General features: G+C 32.5%; 2 protein-coding genes across 3 annotated transcripts; both read right to left on the bottom strand.

The window, feature by feature from the left end:
- Nucleotides 1-3,496: 3,496 nt before the first annotated feature.
- LOC107959206 (chlorophyll a-b binding protein 6, chloroplastic) lies at nucleotides 3,497-4,984 on the bottom strand. The gene is made up of 4 exons (XM_016895203.2): nucleotides 4,504-4,984; nucleotides 4,318-4,420; nucleotides 3,897-4,185; nucleotides 3,497-3,763 (listed from the first exon to the last, which is right to left on the bottom strand). Exons 1-4 carry the CDS (start codon nucleotides 4,701-4,703, stop codon nucleotides 3,612-3,614), a joined length of 744 nt encoding a protein of 247 aa, XP_016750692.2. The 5' UTR covers nucleotides 4,704-4,984; the 3' UTR covers nucleotides 3,497-3,611.
- A 3,706-nt stretch (nucleotides 4,985-8,690) lies between these two features.
- LOC107959205 (asparagine synthetase [glutamine-hydrolyzing] 1) lies at nucleotides 8,691-12,708 on the bottom strand. 2 transcript variants are annotated; one of them, XM_016895202.2, is made up of 13 exons: nucleotides 12,551-12,708; nucleotides 11,509-11,647; nucleotides 11,304-11,399; nucleotides 11,062-11,203; nucleotides 10,693-10,883; nucleotides 10,414-10,572; nucleotides 10,245-10,325; nucleotides 9,944-10,165; nucleotides 9,711-9,845; nucleotides 9,507-9,587; nucleotides 9,340-9,426; nucleotides 9,144-9,251; nucleotides 8,691-9,061 (listed from the first exon to the last, which is right to left on the bottom strand). In XM_016895202.2, exons 1-13 carry the CDS (start codon nucleotides 12,628-12,630, stop codon nucleotides 8,897-8,899), a joined length of 1,686 nt encoding a protein of 561 aa, XP_016750691.1. In that variant the 5' UTR covers nucleotides 12,631-12,708; the 3' UTR covers nucleotides 8,691-8,896. The 2 variants fall into 2 exon arrangements, with proteins under 2 accessions (XP_016750691.1, XP_040969119.1); XM_041113185.1 differs by lacking the exons at nucleotides 11,509-11,647; nucleotides 12,551-12,708 and having other exon boundaries at nucleotides 11,338-11,399.
- Nucleotides 12,709-14,548: the final 1,840 nt, after the last annotated feature.

Here is a 14,548-nt window from a genome sequence, read left to right as displayed (position 1 = left end):
AAAATAAAAGAGGATTCAATGGAGGGTCCATATATGTCTTCTTCACCGACAAATTTATGTTCTAAAACTTAAAATAAAGTAGTTGTCGACAAATAAAAAAATTGAATAAGAATTATTAAACCTCAGATTCATCAAGTGTTATGTAAAACAAAATGCGATGCTTAGCTAATATCAAGTTGTAGAGGGTGGCGGAAAATCCTCCCAGTAATTATAGACAAAAGGATAGTACGTTCAGCATAAAATATAATGGCTACTGATTTTTAATAATTACAGCTAAAAATAAAAAGACACAATAAATGTGAAATCATGAAGAACAAGGGCAGATCGAATAAAAATCTAACTCATAGATATGATATCATCTTGTTAATTTCACTGCAACAACAAATTTGTAGATATATTGAATCAACCCCGGAATACAGTGATAGATGAATCCTATTTGAAAAAGAAAATTCCCATTCCTTATCTTTCTTTTTCATTTAGATGCTAATCCTTTTTGCCTTGTCAATGATGAAACTGCGCCTACTACTACTTGTCGTTAAACAAACGTCCAAAGGCTTCACTTGCTTTCTTATTCTTATTATTATTTACAATTTTCAGACATATCATTTCCCAATTATACTTGTTTGTAACCACTTATAAGGTTTTATAACAAATCATTTGCATTTTGTCACCTTTTTTTGTTTCCTTTTTGTCAATAATTTTAAATAAAACCCAAATTATTATTGGAAATACCATCAATCACTTCCCAAAAATATTTTAGTGTTTGAGTTATTTGTTCAGTATTCGGCACAACAATATTTTACGTTTTAAGAACAACCAATTTACATGTGGTGATGCAAGTATGAAACATGATATTAAGTTTAAAAACTGTGCTCCACAAAAATTAAAATATGTATCATTTTTCTTGATTTATTTTAAAATTGAAATGTATAATCTATATGAGTTGAAGATGGAATATAACGTAAAAATATTAATCACATAAAAAATTATAAAAAAATACAAAACCACACTTAAATTTTACATATGAATCTCTCCCCCTTACAAATATCATAATTCTCTTCTCTACTTTTCTTTTCACTTTACATATTAGAAATAAATATGACCCAATTACTTACACCATTAGGAAGAAAATACATTGCTAATTAGTTATTATATATCATGAAATAACCTCCAAAATTCTCATTAAGTGGGGATAACTTTAATAGTAGGTTATTATATATCATGCTTGGATTGGGTAATTGTTGTAATTTCTTTTATTTTGAAATTAATAGTCTAAAATTTTTTATTTAAAAATAAAATTTTTATCATATGTATACGCGTGTACATATTTAACAGATATTAATTTAAAATTAAAATAAATAATAATATATAATTAATGTAAGTAATATGCATGAATAATAAAATTAAAATGTAAATATTAAATATTATATTAAAATAAAATATCGGTTTAGTAGTAAAGTTAATTTATATTGATGTAAAAAGCATGGTCCAAATCTCACAATATATGTTTTGATATATTTTTATTTTTGGTTATCTAAAATTGATGCTGATTTTGTCCCTTCTGGTTTTCACGGTGCAGATCGGAAGGGTTGGCGCCAGGGGACAAAAAAGGGTAAATTTTCAGTTTAGTCCTTACAGAAATTATAAAATTATGATTTAGTTATTTTGCACCCTCAAGAAAAAACTTTTTCGCTTGGCTTTGGCCTCTGCAGATGTGTTTGATTCTGTCTCCAGCAAGGAGCCTGAGCCAAGTGTTGAACGTGAAAGTCGATAGGAATCGATTTCTCTCTACATCCCTTGACATTCCAGTGAATTTTACATCGATAAATTGTCTAAAAACACATTAAGAATAAGATTAAAATATGGTACTTTTTACGCTTCTCAAGCAAGACCAGAGAATCAAACCTTCGTCCATTATCTCCTCATCTTCCTGATTATAAGCCACAGCTTTCTGCGATTCTCTCAATTACCAATAGGATCTCCGGTGCTTTCCTAGCCACTACGCTTTTGGTCTCGTATCTTCTTTCTCTGAAAATGGGTTCAATTTGCTTCACCTATTCCAATTTCTACCAATTCTTCTTTTATTCAGAAAAACTTGCCCCAGTTACCGTCTCAATTGCTGCCTTAGCCGTGTCCTATCATCTGTGTTATGGGGTTCGTCATTTATTGGCAGATTTTTCGGGAAAGCTGATGTGAAGAACGGTGTGCTCAAAAGTGGTCCTTCCTTCCTAAGACGAAGGAGGAGAGGAATGACGTGATTCAGCTTCAAATACACTGATTTGCTGGCTTGGCGAGCTGTTCTCTGGTTTGAGCCATTTTCTGGGTTTAGGTACGATTGTTTGGCAATATAATAGTTCGAATATTTAACTTTAAATATATCAAATGGATTCCATAAAAGGAAAAAAAAATTCAAATTCTTCATAAAAGGAAATAAAAAAAGAAAGGTAATGACAGTACATGCCTTCCATTATTGGCCAAAGCTCAAGATACGCACATATTTTCCAAATAATAAGCAGATTTACTATCCAAAACTTCATATGGTATATGAATCTCCAAATTCACTCCTTTTTTGGAAATACAGCAATAGATTATTTATGGTAGGATTTGAACAACCATTGACATGTCATCCGTTGGGACACATGAAACACACACTTTAAATACCATAGTTTTTGGTCACTCAAATAACCCAACATTTTGCAGTCTATAGAAAATCTAAGGATAAAAGGTTTAAAATAAAAAAATAAAGGCAAGGGAAGATTTCATTTGAGATGGAGATAAGGGGTAAAAGAATGGTGGCAATGGCAGCTGTTATAGCTTTGGTGATGTTGACATTCACGGCGGAAGCAGCAAGGCCGACCGAGGCTGATGGGGTGATTGTGATTACATGTTCTCAGCCCGATTGTCAGAACAAATGCTTGAAGGCTTATGGAAGTCGCTTAATTCGATCCGCTTGCGAGAAAGACCCTACAGTTTTTGGAGGAACCCTTTGTGTTTGCTACCACACTCCACCAGCTGATGTTTGATCATCTACATTGCTATCAAACTTAATTGGTTTTTCTTATTGGGGTTATTGTGATGTCAATGACATAAATCCTTTGGATATTTACCTTAAAACTAAGAAATAAAATATTTCCTTCTTTTTTTAAGTTTCTTGTCTTTGAATGTTTTGTGCCTAAATCAGACAAGTTAAATGTGAAATTCATGATCTTCATTTCGCCATTAGAACATATTCACCCTCCTTTGAAAATATAATATATTTAAGAATTTTCAAAGGGTAAAAGAAAAAAAGTAATATCGAAGAAATAAGATCAAAGGTGTTTTCCTATTTAAATAAACAATAATAAAATATATTTACCAAATTTCTAACTTACATGTCTAACAAGCGATTTAACCTTTGATTTTTTTTTCGAGAATCATTACATATGAAATTTACAATAATCCAATTGTAAATTTTTTGATAGATAAAAAGTTTACAAAATTTAAGATATTCAGATCATAAAAAAAATTATAATTACACATAACAAAGCCATCAAATTAGAATTCATTACATATGTTTTACGCAATGCAAGAACGGACATTACATTTAAAATATTCCATCAATCTATCATCATCTAAGGGTAAAGTGATCTAGGAATGATAACATCTCCAATGTTGTTGTGCCATGGATCAGCCAAATGTGTAGCCAAATTCTCCAATGGTCCAGTGCCTGGGTAAGCTGATTGTTGAACACAGAATCCCACAAATGCCAACAATGCTAGACGGCCTATTCCAAACAAACAAACAAAAAAACGAATTTAAATTACGGTCAGAAACATGTTTTTAATCGTCTCAAGTTTATTGATATCACATTAAATCGGCGTTTAAATCCGGAGAAAAGGTGATGAAGGTTTATTTACCGTTCTTGATCTCTTTGACCTTGTATTCTTCGAACTTTTTGGGGTCCTTGGAGAATCCCAAGGGGTCGAAAGCGCCGCCGGGGTACTTCTTCTTCTCGGTGTCCTTCTCCATGCTTCGTTGGTGCTCAACGAAGGCGATGGATAGGAATTCAATGACCAAGATGGTGGGGAGGGTACCCCATGGGACTGGGTTCCCTAAGTAAGTGGCTTGGCCACCTGGAATTGCTGCCCATTCTTGAGCTTTTACCCAGTTTCCCAACCCTAAGGCCTCTGGTACCAATATACCTGGCTGCAAAAATTAACCCAAATTTGAACTAGGAATTGAATAATTAAATGAGATTAAATTTGTAAAAGATGCATAGCACATGAACCTTCTATACAATTTGTCTGCTAATTAAATTAACAAAGATGGAACACTTACAACAGCAAGCATAGCCCATCTGCAGTGAATCAACTCAGATTCTTTGTACCTCTCAAGGTTCTCAGGGACCTCACCAAGTCTTAGTGGGTCAAACCCAAAGTCACTGAAAAAAAAAAGCTTTAGATGTAAGAAAAATGGCTATAAATACATTTGTTGTTAATTTTTTTAGCTACTTTGAAACCTTACCCTGGTGCTGAGCCATCAAGGTAAGGTGGTCTAGGTTGACCAGGCATCCAATCAGCTGACATGCTAACACGGTGGCCAACATTGGTACCAACAGCACTAGGCAACGATACGGCGGCGCCACTGAACTTGGACTTTGATGAGGAAAGAAGTGAAGGAAATGTGGTGGCTATGCCACAGCTCATTAGTGTGTTGGCGGCCATTGTTGTGTGTTCTTTATTTTATTTTGTTTTTGGGAGATTGGGGGAAGTTTGAACTGTGTGTATGAAGGTTAAGAGAAGGAAGTGGATAAAGCTGGTCCAAGGATTTGGAGGGAATCTAAAAATGGGATTTTATTGGCTAAAAGATGGTAGCAATTTCTTTGTTATTGGGCCACGTGGAATTAATCAATCTTTGAGTGGATACATTAGATAGGAGCTAAGAAGTAGACTTGGAATTATATGGGATAGAATATTGAAAGGAAAATTACCTTATACACATCAGCAGGGCATCACAAACGTTCATTCCTTTATGTAATTTTTAGTTTTTAATATATTATATAAAACACATGTTATATTTTCAATTTGTTTATAAATTTTAAAAAAAAACTCCTATTTTTTTATTTATACATTTTTCATGTTAAAATGCTCATAAAATTTATCCGTAAGTTATACTTTTTACCCTTAAATAAATCTTTTTTTATCTGTATTCAAGTAAATTTTTATTTTAATTAAAACGTTAATTTATATTAAGTGATTATAGGGCTTAGTCTTTTTGTTCATTAAGGTTTTTTTAAGATAAAAAAAGCTTAGTGATTTGTTGTAGTTTATAGCTAAAAAAAAAAATCCCAAATTAGGTATCTATTTAACACCTATCTAAACTTATTAATTGTCAATTTTTTTTCTCTTTTCGTGGAAAAAATAAAATTGAATTTATTTTTAAATATAACCTTTTTTTAACGCAAAAAAAAGGGTATAATTTCAGTTCCTAACTCTTTTTGTCTTCCCTTTGCGTGAAACGAATTTGTTAAATTTTAAATTTAAAACACTTAAATATTCGTATAATTAATTTCATATAAATTGATTGGTGTTTTCTTTTGTCCTTTCCATCTTCCTTAATTTGGTTTAAAGTTGAATTGATTGCTGATTTGTAATTAAATTATATTATTGACATTTTCCCCCTAATCATATGTTTTTTTTTCTGGCTAAATACTCCAAAGCATAGAGAAGTTAGCCCACAAAGGCATTTTTTTTATTAAACTATTTAAAATCAGATTCCTCTTTAATTAGATTATTAATTTGCCGATTTAATTGATCTGGGCGGTTCAATTAAATAAATTATTAAAAAATTAACTTTATCAACTATGAAGTTATAAATTATATCTCTGGTAAAAGTTGTAGTAGTAGTGTAAGTAATTTGCCAATGCATGGTGCTTGAGTTTTTTCAAATGCATACTTAGTTTTTCTCTGTCTCGTACAAGCAGGGATGGATCCTGTAATGGGAGCTAAATTTTGAAGGGGTGTAGTAAATTTTTTTAAAAAAAATTAGAAGTTCAATGAAATCTTTTTTTAAAAAATTGGGGTCTAATTGAAATTTTTGTGAGATTAATAAGAATTTTTAAAAATTTTAAGAGAAGTTAATTATAATTTTCAAAGAAAAAAAAACAAAATAGAAGGTATAATAAGAATTTTAAAAATTTGAAGGGGCCTAATCAAAATTTTCTAAAAGTTTGAAGGCAAAAATCAAGATTTCCCAATATTTAGGGGCCAAGCTGCCTAGGCCTCAAAAGGATTCGCCTTTGCATATATAAATACCTAAGTTTGATTTCAATATTTAATTTGTTACCTAGAGTAGACATGTCAAATAATTCATCAGGTCACATGATGTTGTTTAACTTGGGTATCAATTGAATATAGAACCAAACTTAGATACCAAATTGAAATAAAAATTCTAATACCAAATTAAATATTGAAACTAAATATAAGTACCAAATGAGATATTAATCCTTATTAATTGAAAATGTGGAGATGGTGGCTTGCGCTATACATAGGTTATTATATCTTGAATTGGGTTGGGTAAAATAGTTCACATTTGGGTTGGTTTGGTCTATTGGATTGGGTTAAATAATTAATAATTGGGTTATTGAATTTGGATTAAGTTTGTAATTTGGGTTGAATTTAATTTAAAAAATATATAGTATAAATATATTTAAAATAAACAATATATGTATATATATATAAACAAGTGAAGCCAGTAAATTTTTTTAGGAGGCCAAAATTAAATTGTAATTTTTACTATAGTAAAAATGTAATTTTTAAATGATTAAATTAATTTTTTATCATTTTTAGAGGGGGTCAAAGTATAATTTTCTATTTTAGGGGGTCGCAGCCCTGCCAACTAAAGGTGTGCATGGGCCGGGCCAAGCTGGGCCCAACTAAAAATTTAGGCCCAAGCCCTACCTGGCCCGAAAAATTGGCCTAAAATTTTACCCAAGCCCGACCTGGCAAGTCCATATTAATTTTTATATTATTTTTATATAATTTTAAAATATATATAAACCATCAAAAATAATAAAAAATTAAAATAAATATTTTTTAACAAATTGAAAATAAATTTTAAAAAATATGTATACTTAAATAACACTAAAATAGATGCAATTTAACAAGCAAATGTCTCTAAAATAATAACAAAAGTAGCAAATGTCTTTAAAATAATAAAAAAATTAACAATAAAATAAGTTTTATATAATATCCAAACAATAACAACAAAATAGTAGTAACATAATACTAAAATAGTAGCAAAATAGGGAGAAAATAATATTAAAAAATATTTTTTTATTTAGTAAATTCGGGCCGGGCCCGGGCTAAAAATGCCTTACCCGAGGCCTGGCCCATTTTTAAACGGACCTTACTTTTTTGCCCAAGCCCATTTTTCTAGCCTATATTTTTGCCCAAACCCTCTCACATTTTAGGCAGGCCTTTGGGCCGGGCCAGGCTCTACTGCCAACTCCCTGGATATGCCCCTATATAAAAACTTAGTTAAGTTAATCAATTTAGTAACAAATTTCAACAATCGAAAATCAATTAACCTAGTCAAACCTTTAATCAACCTAACCAATATAATAACCTTAATTGAAATTGGAAAAATCAAATATGATAAATTAATTAATTAAATTGATCTAAACCGACTTTTTTTTTCACTCTAACCAACAATAACCTTTAATAGAACAATACCAACAATATCATATAATATTTATCTCGTGCAATGCAAGCGTTAAATTTATATTTGAACAATGAGATTTTTTTATATTTATGTTAAAGTATTAACACAAGTAAAAAAACACATCACAATCATATTAGAAATATATATATATACATCTCCATAGTAACATGCATATAACATTAAAAGAAAAATAGAGACATAACATAGTATCATTCAAAGTAGAAATAAACAATCTAAGTAACAAACATTCTAATCAAACAACTACTAAGAGTATTAAGCCAAGCGTCCAAAAGTTCAGGGAACCGATGGGCAACGTCCGAGATATGGTCATACAAAAAATTGTACCGATCATTAACATAGATGATTAATACATCAAACTGAGCATTAACACGGAGAGAAACCCATGTATAGCAGCAAAAAGACTAAGGGTACAAGGAGACAAAGGAGCCATCAAAGCGGGAATATACATTCTCGGAGGCGGAGGATCATCTTCACGTGACACGCCTTCCTCCTGTTGATCAGCAGTCGCTCCTTGTGCTTATTGACCAACACAATCGGGGTTGTGAATCCATTAACTATCGCGTTTAATCCAATCACAACTATAAGAAGCCGATATATCGAAATAAAAGGTACTAGCTCGACCGAGATCAACATGGACTTTTAACTTCAAGGCTCGAAAAATATTGGAAAAGAAAGTTCCATACCTAAGCGTTTTGTTACTAGACACAGAAAAACGGATGATGTTGACAATGTTAAGAAAAATAACTAAAACTAAGTCAAAGTGACGGTTGATGTGAAAGCAATGCTGTATCCAATTATCGTAATGCTTGTTGGTAGGGACCATTATCCAAGTAAAAATAAGATGAAGAATAAGGTCAACGACATATTTGTTAGGTTAGATAAGGTCCGGAGAGAATAGGCCATCCGCCATAACTGTTACCGTCACCCTTGTTAGGAATGGAAAGATGTCTCGCAAAGAAGGAAACAAATATATCAACATCTCCACCCATAACAAAAGAACTGACGAAAATGAAAGTTAAACTATCATCGTCATAGCTAAACTTAATTTTGGAATAGAAAGCTCTAACAAAGTTCTCATAACAAACGCCCCTAATTTAAAGATGAGATAACCAACCCTAATTGCGAAATTAGTTGAAGTACCTAGACTCGAGTTGGTCGAATAAAAAATTAAGGTCTAAAGGACAGGAGATTTGCACATTGCGTAAGCTGAGAGATGGACTCCCAGGGCAGCCCTCCCTGAAGGATCAAGGTTGTTCTTCCAGGCAACATCCCACTCAACAGCTTTAGCAGTGCTGCATGCCACGCTAGCTCCTCCAGGGACTGTCAATCTAGCCGAGTTCTGTTAAAACCAGCAAATAAGGATGATCACTTCAGCAATCAGATGCTATTGACAAAGTTAAAGACTTCAAACCAGAAATCACCTGAGGGAAGAATCTCTCGAAAATCATCCTGTAGTAATATGCTTCTTTTGTCTTCGGGGTGTTGTGAGGAAAGATACAAGAAGCATTAACCATCATCTTATCACTCACCTGAAAGTATAAGGTAGGTTAGAATTTATCAACAAATGGAAATGATAGATAGTTATTCAATTGAAAGCAATAAGAAGGCAGTTTTTACATGATCCGCAGCATGCGCCTTAAGACCATCGATCCAACTATAACCAACGCCATCACTAAATTGTTCTTTCTGTCGATACAAGATATGCTGCAGGGCATCAAATAGAAGAGGAGAGTTTATTTGGGTACTAACTCTAAAATTAAGAAATAAAAAAGATGTTATATGACCTTAGGCAGATATGGACACTCCTCATCATCAAATGCCTTTCTAAGAACCCACTTCTCAATGCGTCCTTCATCCTTTTTGATCTGATTCATAACATGGAGAAGCTTTCTTGATCAGTCTAAATCTCTCCCATTGATGAACAAACCAAGCTTTTCTAGGAACAATATGCTGGTCCTTTTTACTAAAAATAATACTTGTTTACATACCATCTTTGATTTGGGGTCTATAGACATGGCAACGTTGAGAAATTCTTTGTCTAAGAAAGGTACTCGAACCTCCAATCCCCAAGCTGATGTTGCTTTGTTAGCTCTCAGGCAATCATACTGATGAAGTGCTTTGATCTGGACAAATGTATCCAAAAAAAAAAAAAACTAGGTTTCTGTTAAATCATTGCTTTCGGATTCCAATGGTGGTAATTGAAGTGGTGACTACCAAGTACCTTGCGGCAAGTTTCACGGTGGAATTCTTCCTTATTTGGTGCCTTGTGGAAATACAAATATCCACCAAAAACCTCATCGGCTCCTTCACCAGAAATAAGCATCTTCACTCCTAGTGATTTGATCTTCCGTGCCATCAAAAACATAGGAGTGCTTGCCCTGATTGTGGTCACATCATAGGTTTCAATGTGGTAGATAACATCTTCAATCGCATCAATTCCATCCTGCCACATCGGAGTGAAAATTAGCAAAGTTAGATGCCCATGCTTGAATTAAAACTAATACTAAATCTTGGGTCAGTACTTGAACGGTGAAGTGAAACTCATGATGGACAGTGCCCAAATAATCTGCAGCCTCCCTTGCAGCTTTCAAATCGGGTGAACCCTGCAGAGATATCGATAAGCAAATTTTAAGACCAACTGAATCCTTTAAAGCTGTACTTGAAAGGATTCATCCTATACTATTAGACTACCTCTAGGCCGATACAGAAAGAATGGAGCTTTCCCCCGTGTTTGGCAGCCTTGGTAGCAGCCAAGTACCGAGCCGTTATAGAAGTAATCAATGAAGAATCAAGGCCTCCGGATAGCAAAACTCCAAAAGGGAAATCAGTCATTAGCCTTTTGATCACAGCCTACAAATATATCACATATAACACGTAAGATAAACTTACAGAAAGCCAAAGAACAAAAAATTGTTTCTTGGTTTAATGTAGGTGTCCAATGTTTTTCAGATAGCAACTCTTCATTCTTACATTCTCAAGTGCATGTCTGAGAACAAACGGATCATATGGAACCGATGGAATAGAGTCAGAGAACCAGGGTGGATTGTACCACCTCCTGAGTCCTCTTGATTTGCTAGTGTACATGTGTCCAGGCGGAAAGCTCTCAAACTGTTCACAAGCATCATTCAATCCTTTCAACTCTGATGATACCCAAATCGAACCTGAATATATATAACAAGTAAAACAACTTAGCAAAACCAGTCTCCTCAAAGCCCCACATACATTTTCTATCGCGAGCGGTCAATTACTATAAATATCAGTAGTGAACTGAAGAGTGTCAAAATCGTAAAACAACGGCTAACTAAAATAAATTCTATTAGAGAAAGCAAGATGTAATACCATCAAGGCCCCAGCCGATATAGAGGGAGGTGATCCCAATAGCATCACGAGCAACAATGAAGCTATTGTCACGGGCATCTAGCAACACAAATGAGAAGATTCCATCCAACATGTCCACAAAGTCTTCCCCATACTCCTCATACTGTAATATAGTACAAGTTTAAGAAACAATTTTTATATTTGAAAAAATTGCACCCCAAATCAGTTGTATCCCTCAAAAGTTTCGCAATGGGGAGTTTTACCAGATGGGCAATAACATCACAATCACTGCCAGACCTGAATTTGTGGTTTACCAACTTCTTCCTCAGTTGTTCGTGGTTGTAAATCTCCCCATTCACCTAGTTTTCACCACATAAATTAGCCCTTAAATTTTTGAAAAGTTAAAAATGAGTCATCATATATAGGCTGAAGATGTACAACTATTGAAACATAGAGAGAGAGGCTTACAGTGACAGCAACACTCTTGTCTTCATTAAAGAGAGGTTGGTCACCTGAATTAGGATCAACGATGGCAAGGCGTTGATGGGCCAAATAGCAGTCTCCGTGTTGGTAGAGTCCACTCCAATCAGGACCACGGTGCTTCAATCTGTTCACACACCATCCAATTATTATATATATTTCAGCTTATTATTTACTCTCTATTTAAGCTATTAGTTTTTCCATATTCTTGTTAAATTTCGGCCGATAGCCGATGTTGATACCAGTAACTAAGCACCGCGAATGTTAAATTTAAAGGAAATTATTTTTCTCATTTTTATGAGAAAGAATTGCATAAAATAGGGACCTTACATCATTTTGTATTTTTTATTAGTTATTTAATTTTATTTTAATATTTTTTCATGTTATTGACATGTTATTTTGATAATTTTGTAATCTAAACTCTCAATCCTAAACCTTGAACCTCAAAGGGTTCAGGGTTCATGATTCAAGATTCAAAGTTTAAAGTTAAGGTTCAGTATTTAAAGTCCAAAATTTAAGGTCCATGATCTAAGGTTTAGGATTCAAAATATGGGATCAAGGGTTCAGGATTTATGGTTTGGAGTCCAGAATCTAAACTCCAAATTAAAAGAATTACCAAAATGATGTATCAATACTATGAAGAAAAAAATGTTAGTATAACATTGAACAATCGGTAAAAGATACAAGATCACGTGTGTTCTCGGTTTAATATAATCCTTTTCCATTTTCATATGTATATGATTGATTTAGAATGTTAAAGCATGGGCTCCTCGAAGTTCCTTTGTCCTCTGTTTTCAAGACTCCACATAGCATGGGTTCTCCTCCAAGTTTGGAGATGATCTATCTTTAAATTACTATTCCTGTTTTTTTTCTTCTCCTTGCCTTTGCAAGCAATAACAAAAAATTATCATAATTTAAACCTGTTTGGAAAATGATTATTCAACCATTTTAAAGGCAAACATTAAAATAGGCTAAGAGAATAGACCCCAAAATGGAAAAGAAAATGTGGTAAGAACTAGAGATTGTTTACCTGCGGGAAAGCTCCAGCACTCGAGCCCTTTTAGTCTGAGAATCATCAGAGCAACCCAAAACTGCTAAAATCCCACACATTTTCCTTCAATGATTCTCACTCCCAAGCACCTTTTTTTTCTTCCTTTTCTTTTTAAAGAACTAGTGCAAGCTAAGAGACAACAAGAGATACAAAGAGAAAGGAAAAAGTTAAGAAGGGAGAAGACGAGGACAAGTTTTGCATGCATGAGATTAAATAGACATGTGTCAATATGGAATACTATGTGTTTTGATTTTTGAAGTTGGTCAGATTCGCCAACAACGGCACCTTTCGTCGCTTTTCAAAATTTTTTTTTTAATTTCTATTGTTTTTCATAAAATGTTTAGTACCACCGCTTGCTCATTCTAATCCATGACTAATAATAATATTAATACTAATTTAATTAAGATATTTTTTAAATAATATTTATTTAATTTAAAATTTTAATTTCATTAAAATGAAATATAAATAAAATATACTGTAATGAAATGATTGATCTTATAAATAACAAATAAAAAAAATATTTCCATTTAATTGATTTTGAAGAAAACTCTTTTTTTTTTTAAAGCAGTTTAGTCGATTATTTGCAGGTTTTTCTTCTAAAGCAACCCAAATAAAAAATCAACTTTTAATTAAAATAATACATTTAATTTTTATTTTTTTAGGATGTATTTAGTAAATGATTGGAAATTTTTATTTTCAACATTTAATATTTTAAACAAGTTTGATAATTATTTTAAATTTTTTAATAAAAAAAGTGTTATGGCTTTTTAGATAAATAATCTAAAAATATTAAAAAAAGTATGCAAATAATTTTAGTATCAGATTGTTTAAAAAATGACCTAATTTCTATAGTGTCAATGGATGCCGCCACTTCCTAAGACGACACCCGTATAGATTTTCACCCCACCATATTTTCACTCATATTTCTAGAGGTAAATGAAAGATATATATATATATATTGATTTTTGGTGCCACCTTTAATGGAGGCATCATGTAACACCCCCTAACCCCAAACCGTTACCGGAACGAGGTTATGAGGCATTACCGGATATATCAGACAACTTACGAATAATTTACAATTAATATAACTTTCATAGTATAATATAATAATTAAGTCCCTATCTTGAACTCTCGAAGTTCAAACACGTATTAAAAGTAGAACGGGACTTGTTCGAGTATTCCAAATTTTTTTTTTATAAAAATTTCGGCAGTATTTTTGCTTATTTTTACCTAAACCTCCTGCAAATTCAAACCAAAACAACCAACACCAATATTTCACATTCATATAACTAATATTTATATCATTAACAAAATTTTAACTTAATAATTATCATAGCATCATTCAAAATTGATTAAAAACTTCATTCATTTAACAACTTAATGTTCATGTATCAAAACATCATGTACTTTCCTTACCATTTCATTTAACCATCTAAATTTTATAATTCATCCTTCACTAGCCAAAGTAATATACATATTCAAGTGACTAAACAACACCTATGTATATGCCACCTTTACCCAAAAGAAAAATATGCATCACCAAATTTGTATTGGAGTCGGGATTGTTCTAGATGCTGAGCCAGGACACTTGACTTCTACTAACCTGCGGATGGAAGCAACCGTATGCTGAGTATGGATATACTCAGTGGTATTACTATAAATCAAGACTATTTAACATTAATAAATTACAAGCATCAGCCATAAATTTTATAATTATTTAAACTACTTTTATATATAATTATTTTACTTCATAAATCTTAAATTCATAATTTATTTTTCTCATATTAACTCAATTCATAATTTAGTTCATACATTCTTTCTCATACTTTTCAATAGTGCTAAAACAAATAATCTCATTTTCAAAATTTCATTTCAATTATTTACCCTATTAACAAAGCTCGGACTATGACAGTTACGCGGATTCCATCCAAACACACCAGAATGTCCAACCCAAACACACCCGGAATATTGTAAATC

This window comes from Gossypium hirsutum, chromosome A05, assembly GCF_007990345.1.
Source record: "Gossypium hirsutum isolate 1008001.06 chromosome A05, Gossypium_hirsutum_v2.1, whole genome shotgun sequence".
In the NCBI taxonomy this organism is placed as follows: domain Eukaryota; kingdom Viridiplantae; phylum Streptophyta; class Magnoliopsida; order Malvales; family Malvaceae; genus Gossypium; species Gossypium hirsutum.
The sequence above is the reverse complement of the archived record's forward strand: the minus strand, read 5'-3'. Positions and strand labels throughout refer to the sequence as shown.

What these genes read in the sequence shown, in the direction of transcription:
- LOC107959205 (XM_016895202.2), bottom strand. Translation starts at nt 12,630, where the DNA reads ATGTGTGGGATTTTAGCAGTTTTGGGTTGCTCTGATGATTCTCAGACT. An exon ending in TCAGACATGCACTTGAGAAT is followed by an intron (nt 10,573 to 10,692) that starts GTAAGAATGAAG and finishes ATATATTTGTAG; the next exon opens with GCTGTGATCAAAAGGCTAAT. An exon ending in CTTTCTGTATCGGCCTAGAG is followed by an intron (nt 10,326 to 10,413) that starts GTAGTCTAATAG and finishes ATATCTCTGCAG; the next exon opens with GGTTCACCCGATTTGAAAGC.
- LOC107959206 (XM_016895203.2), bottom strand. Translation starts at nt 4,703, where the DNA reads ATGGCCGCCAACACACTAATGAGCTGTGGCATAGCCACCACATTTCCT. An exon ending in CTTGATGGCTCAGCACCAGG is followed by an intron (nt 4,421 to 4,503) that starts GTAAGGTTTCAA and finishes TTTTTTTTTCAG; the next exon opens with TGACTTTGGGTTTGACCCAC. An exon ending in GATGGGCTATGCTTGCTGTT is followed by an intron (nt 4,186 to 4,317) that starts GTAAGTGTTCCA and finishes TAATTTTTGCAG; the next exon opens with CCAGGTATATTGGTACCAGA.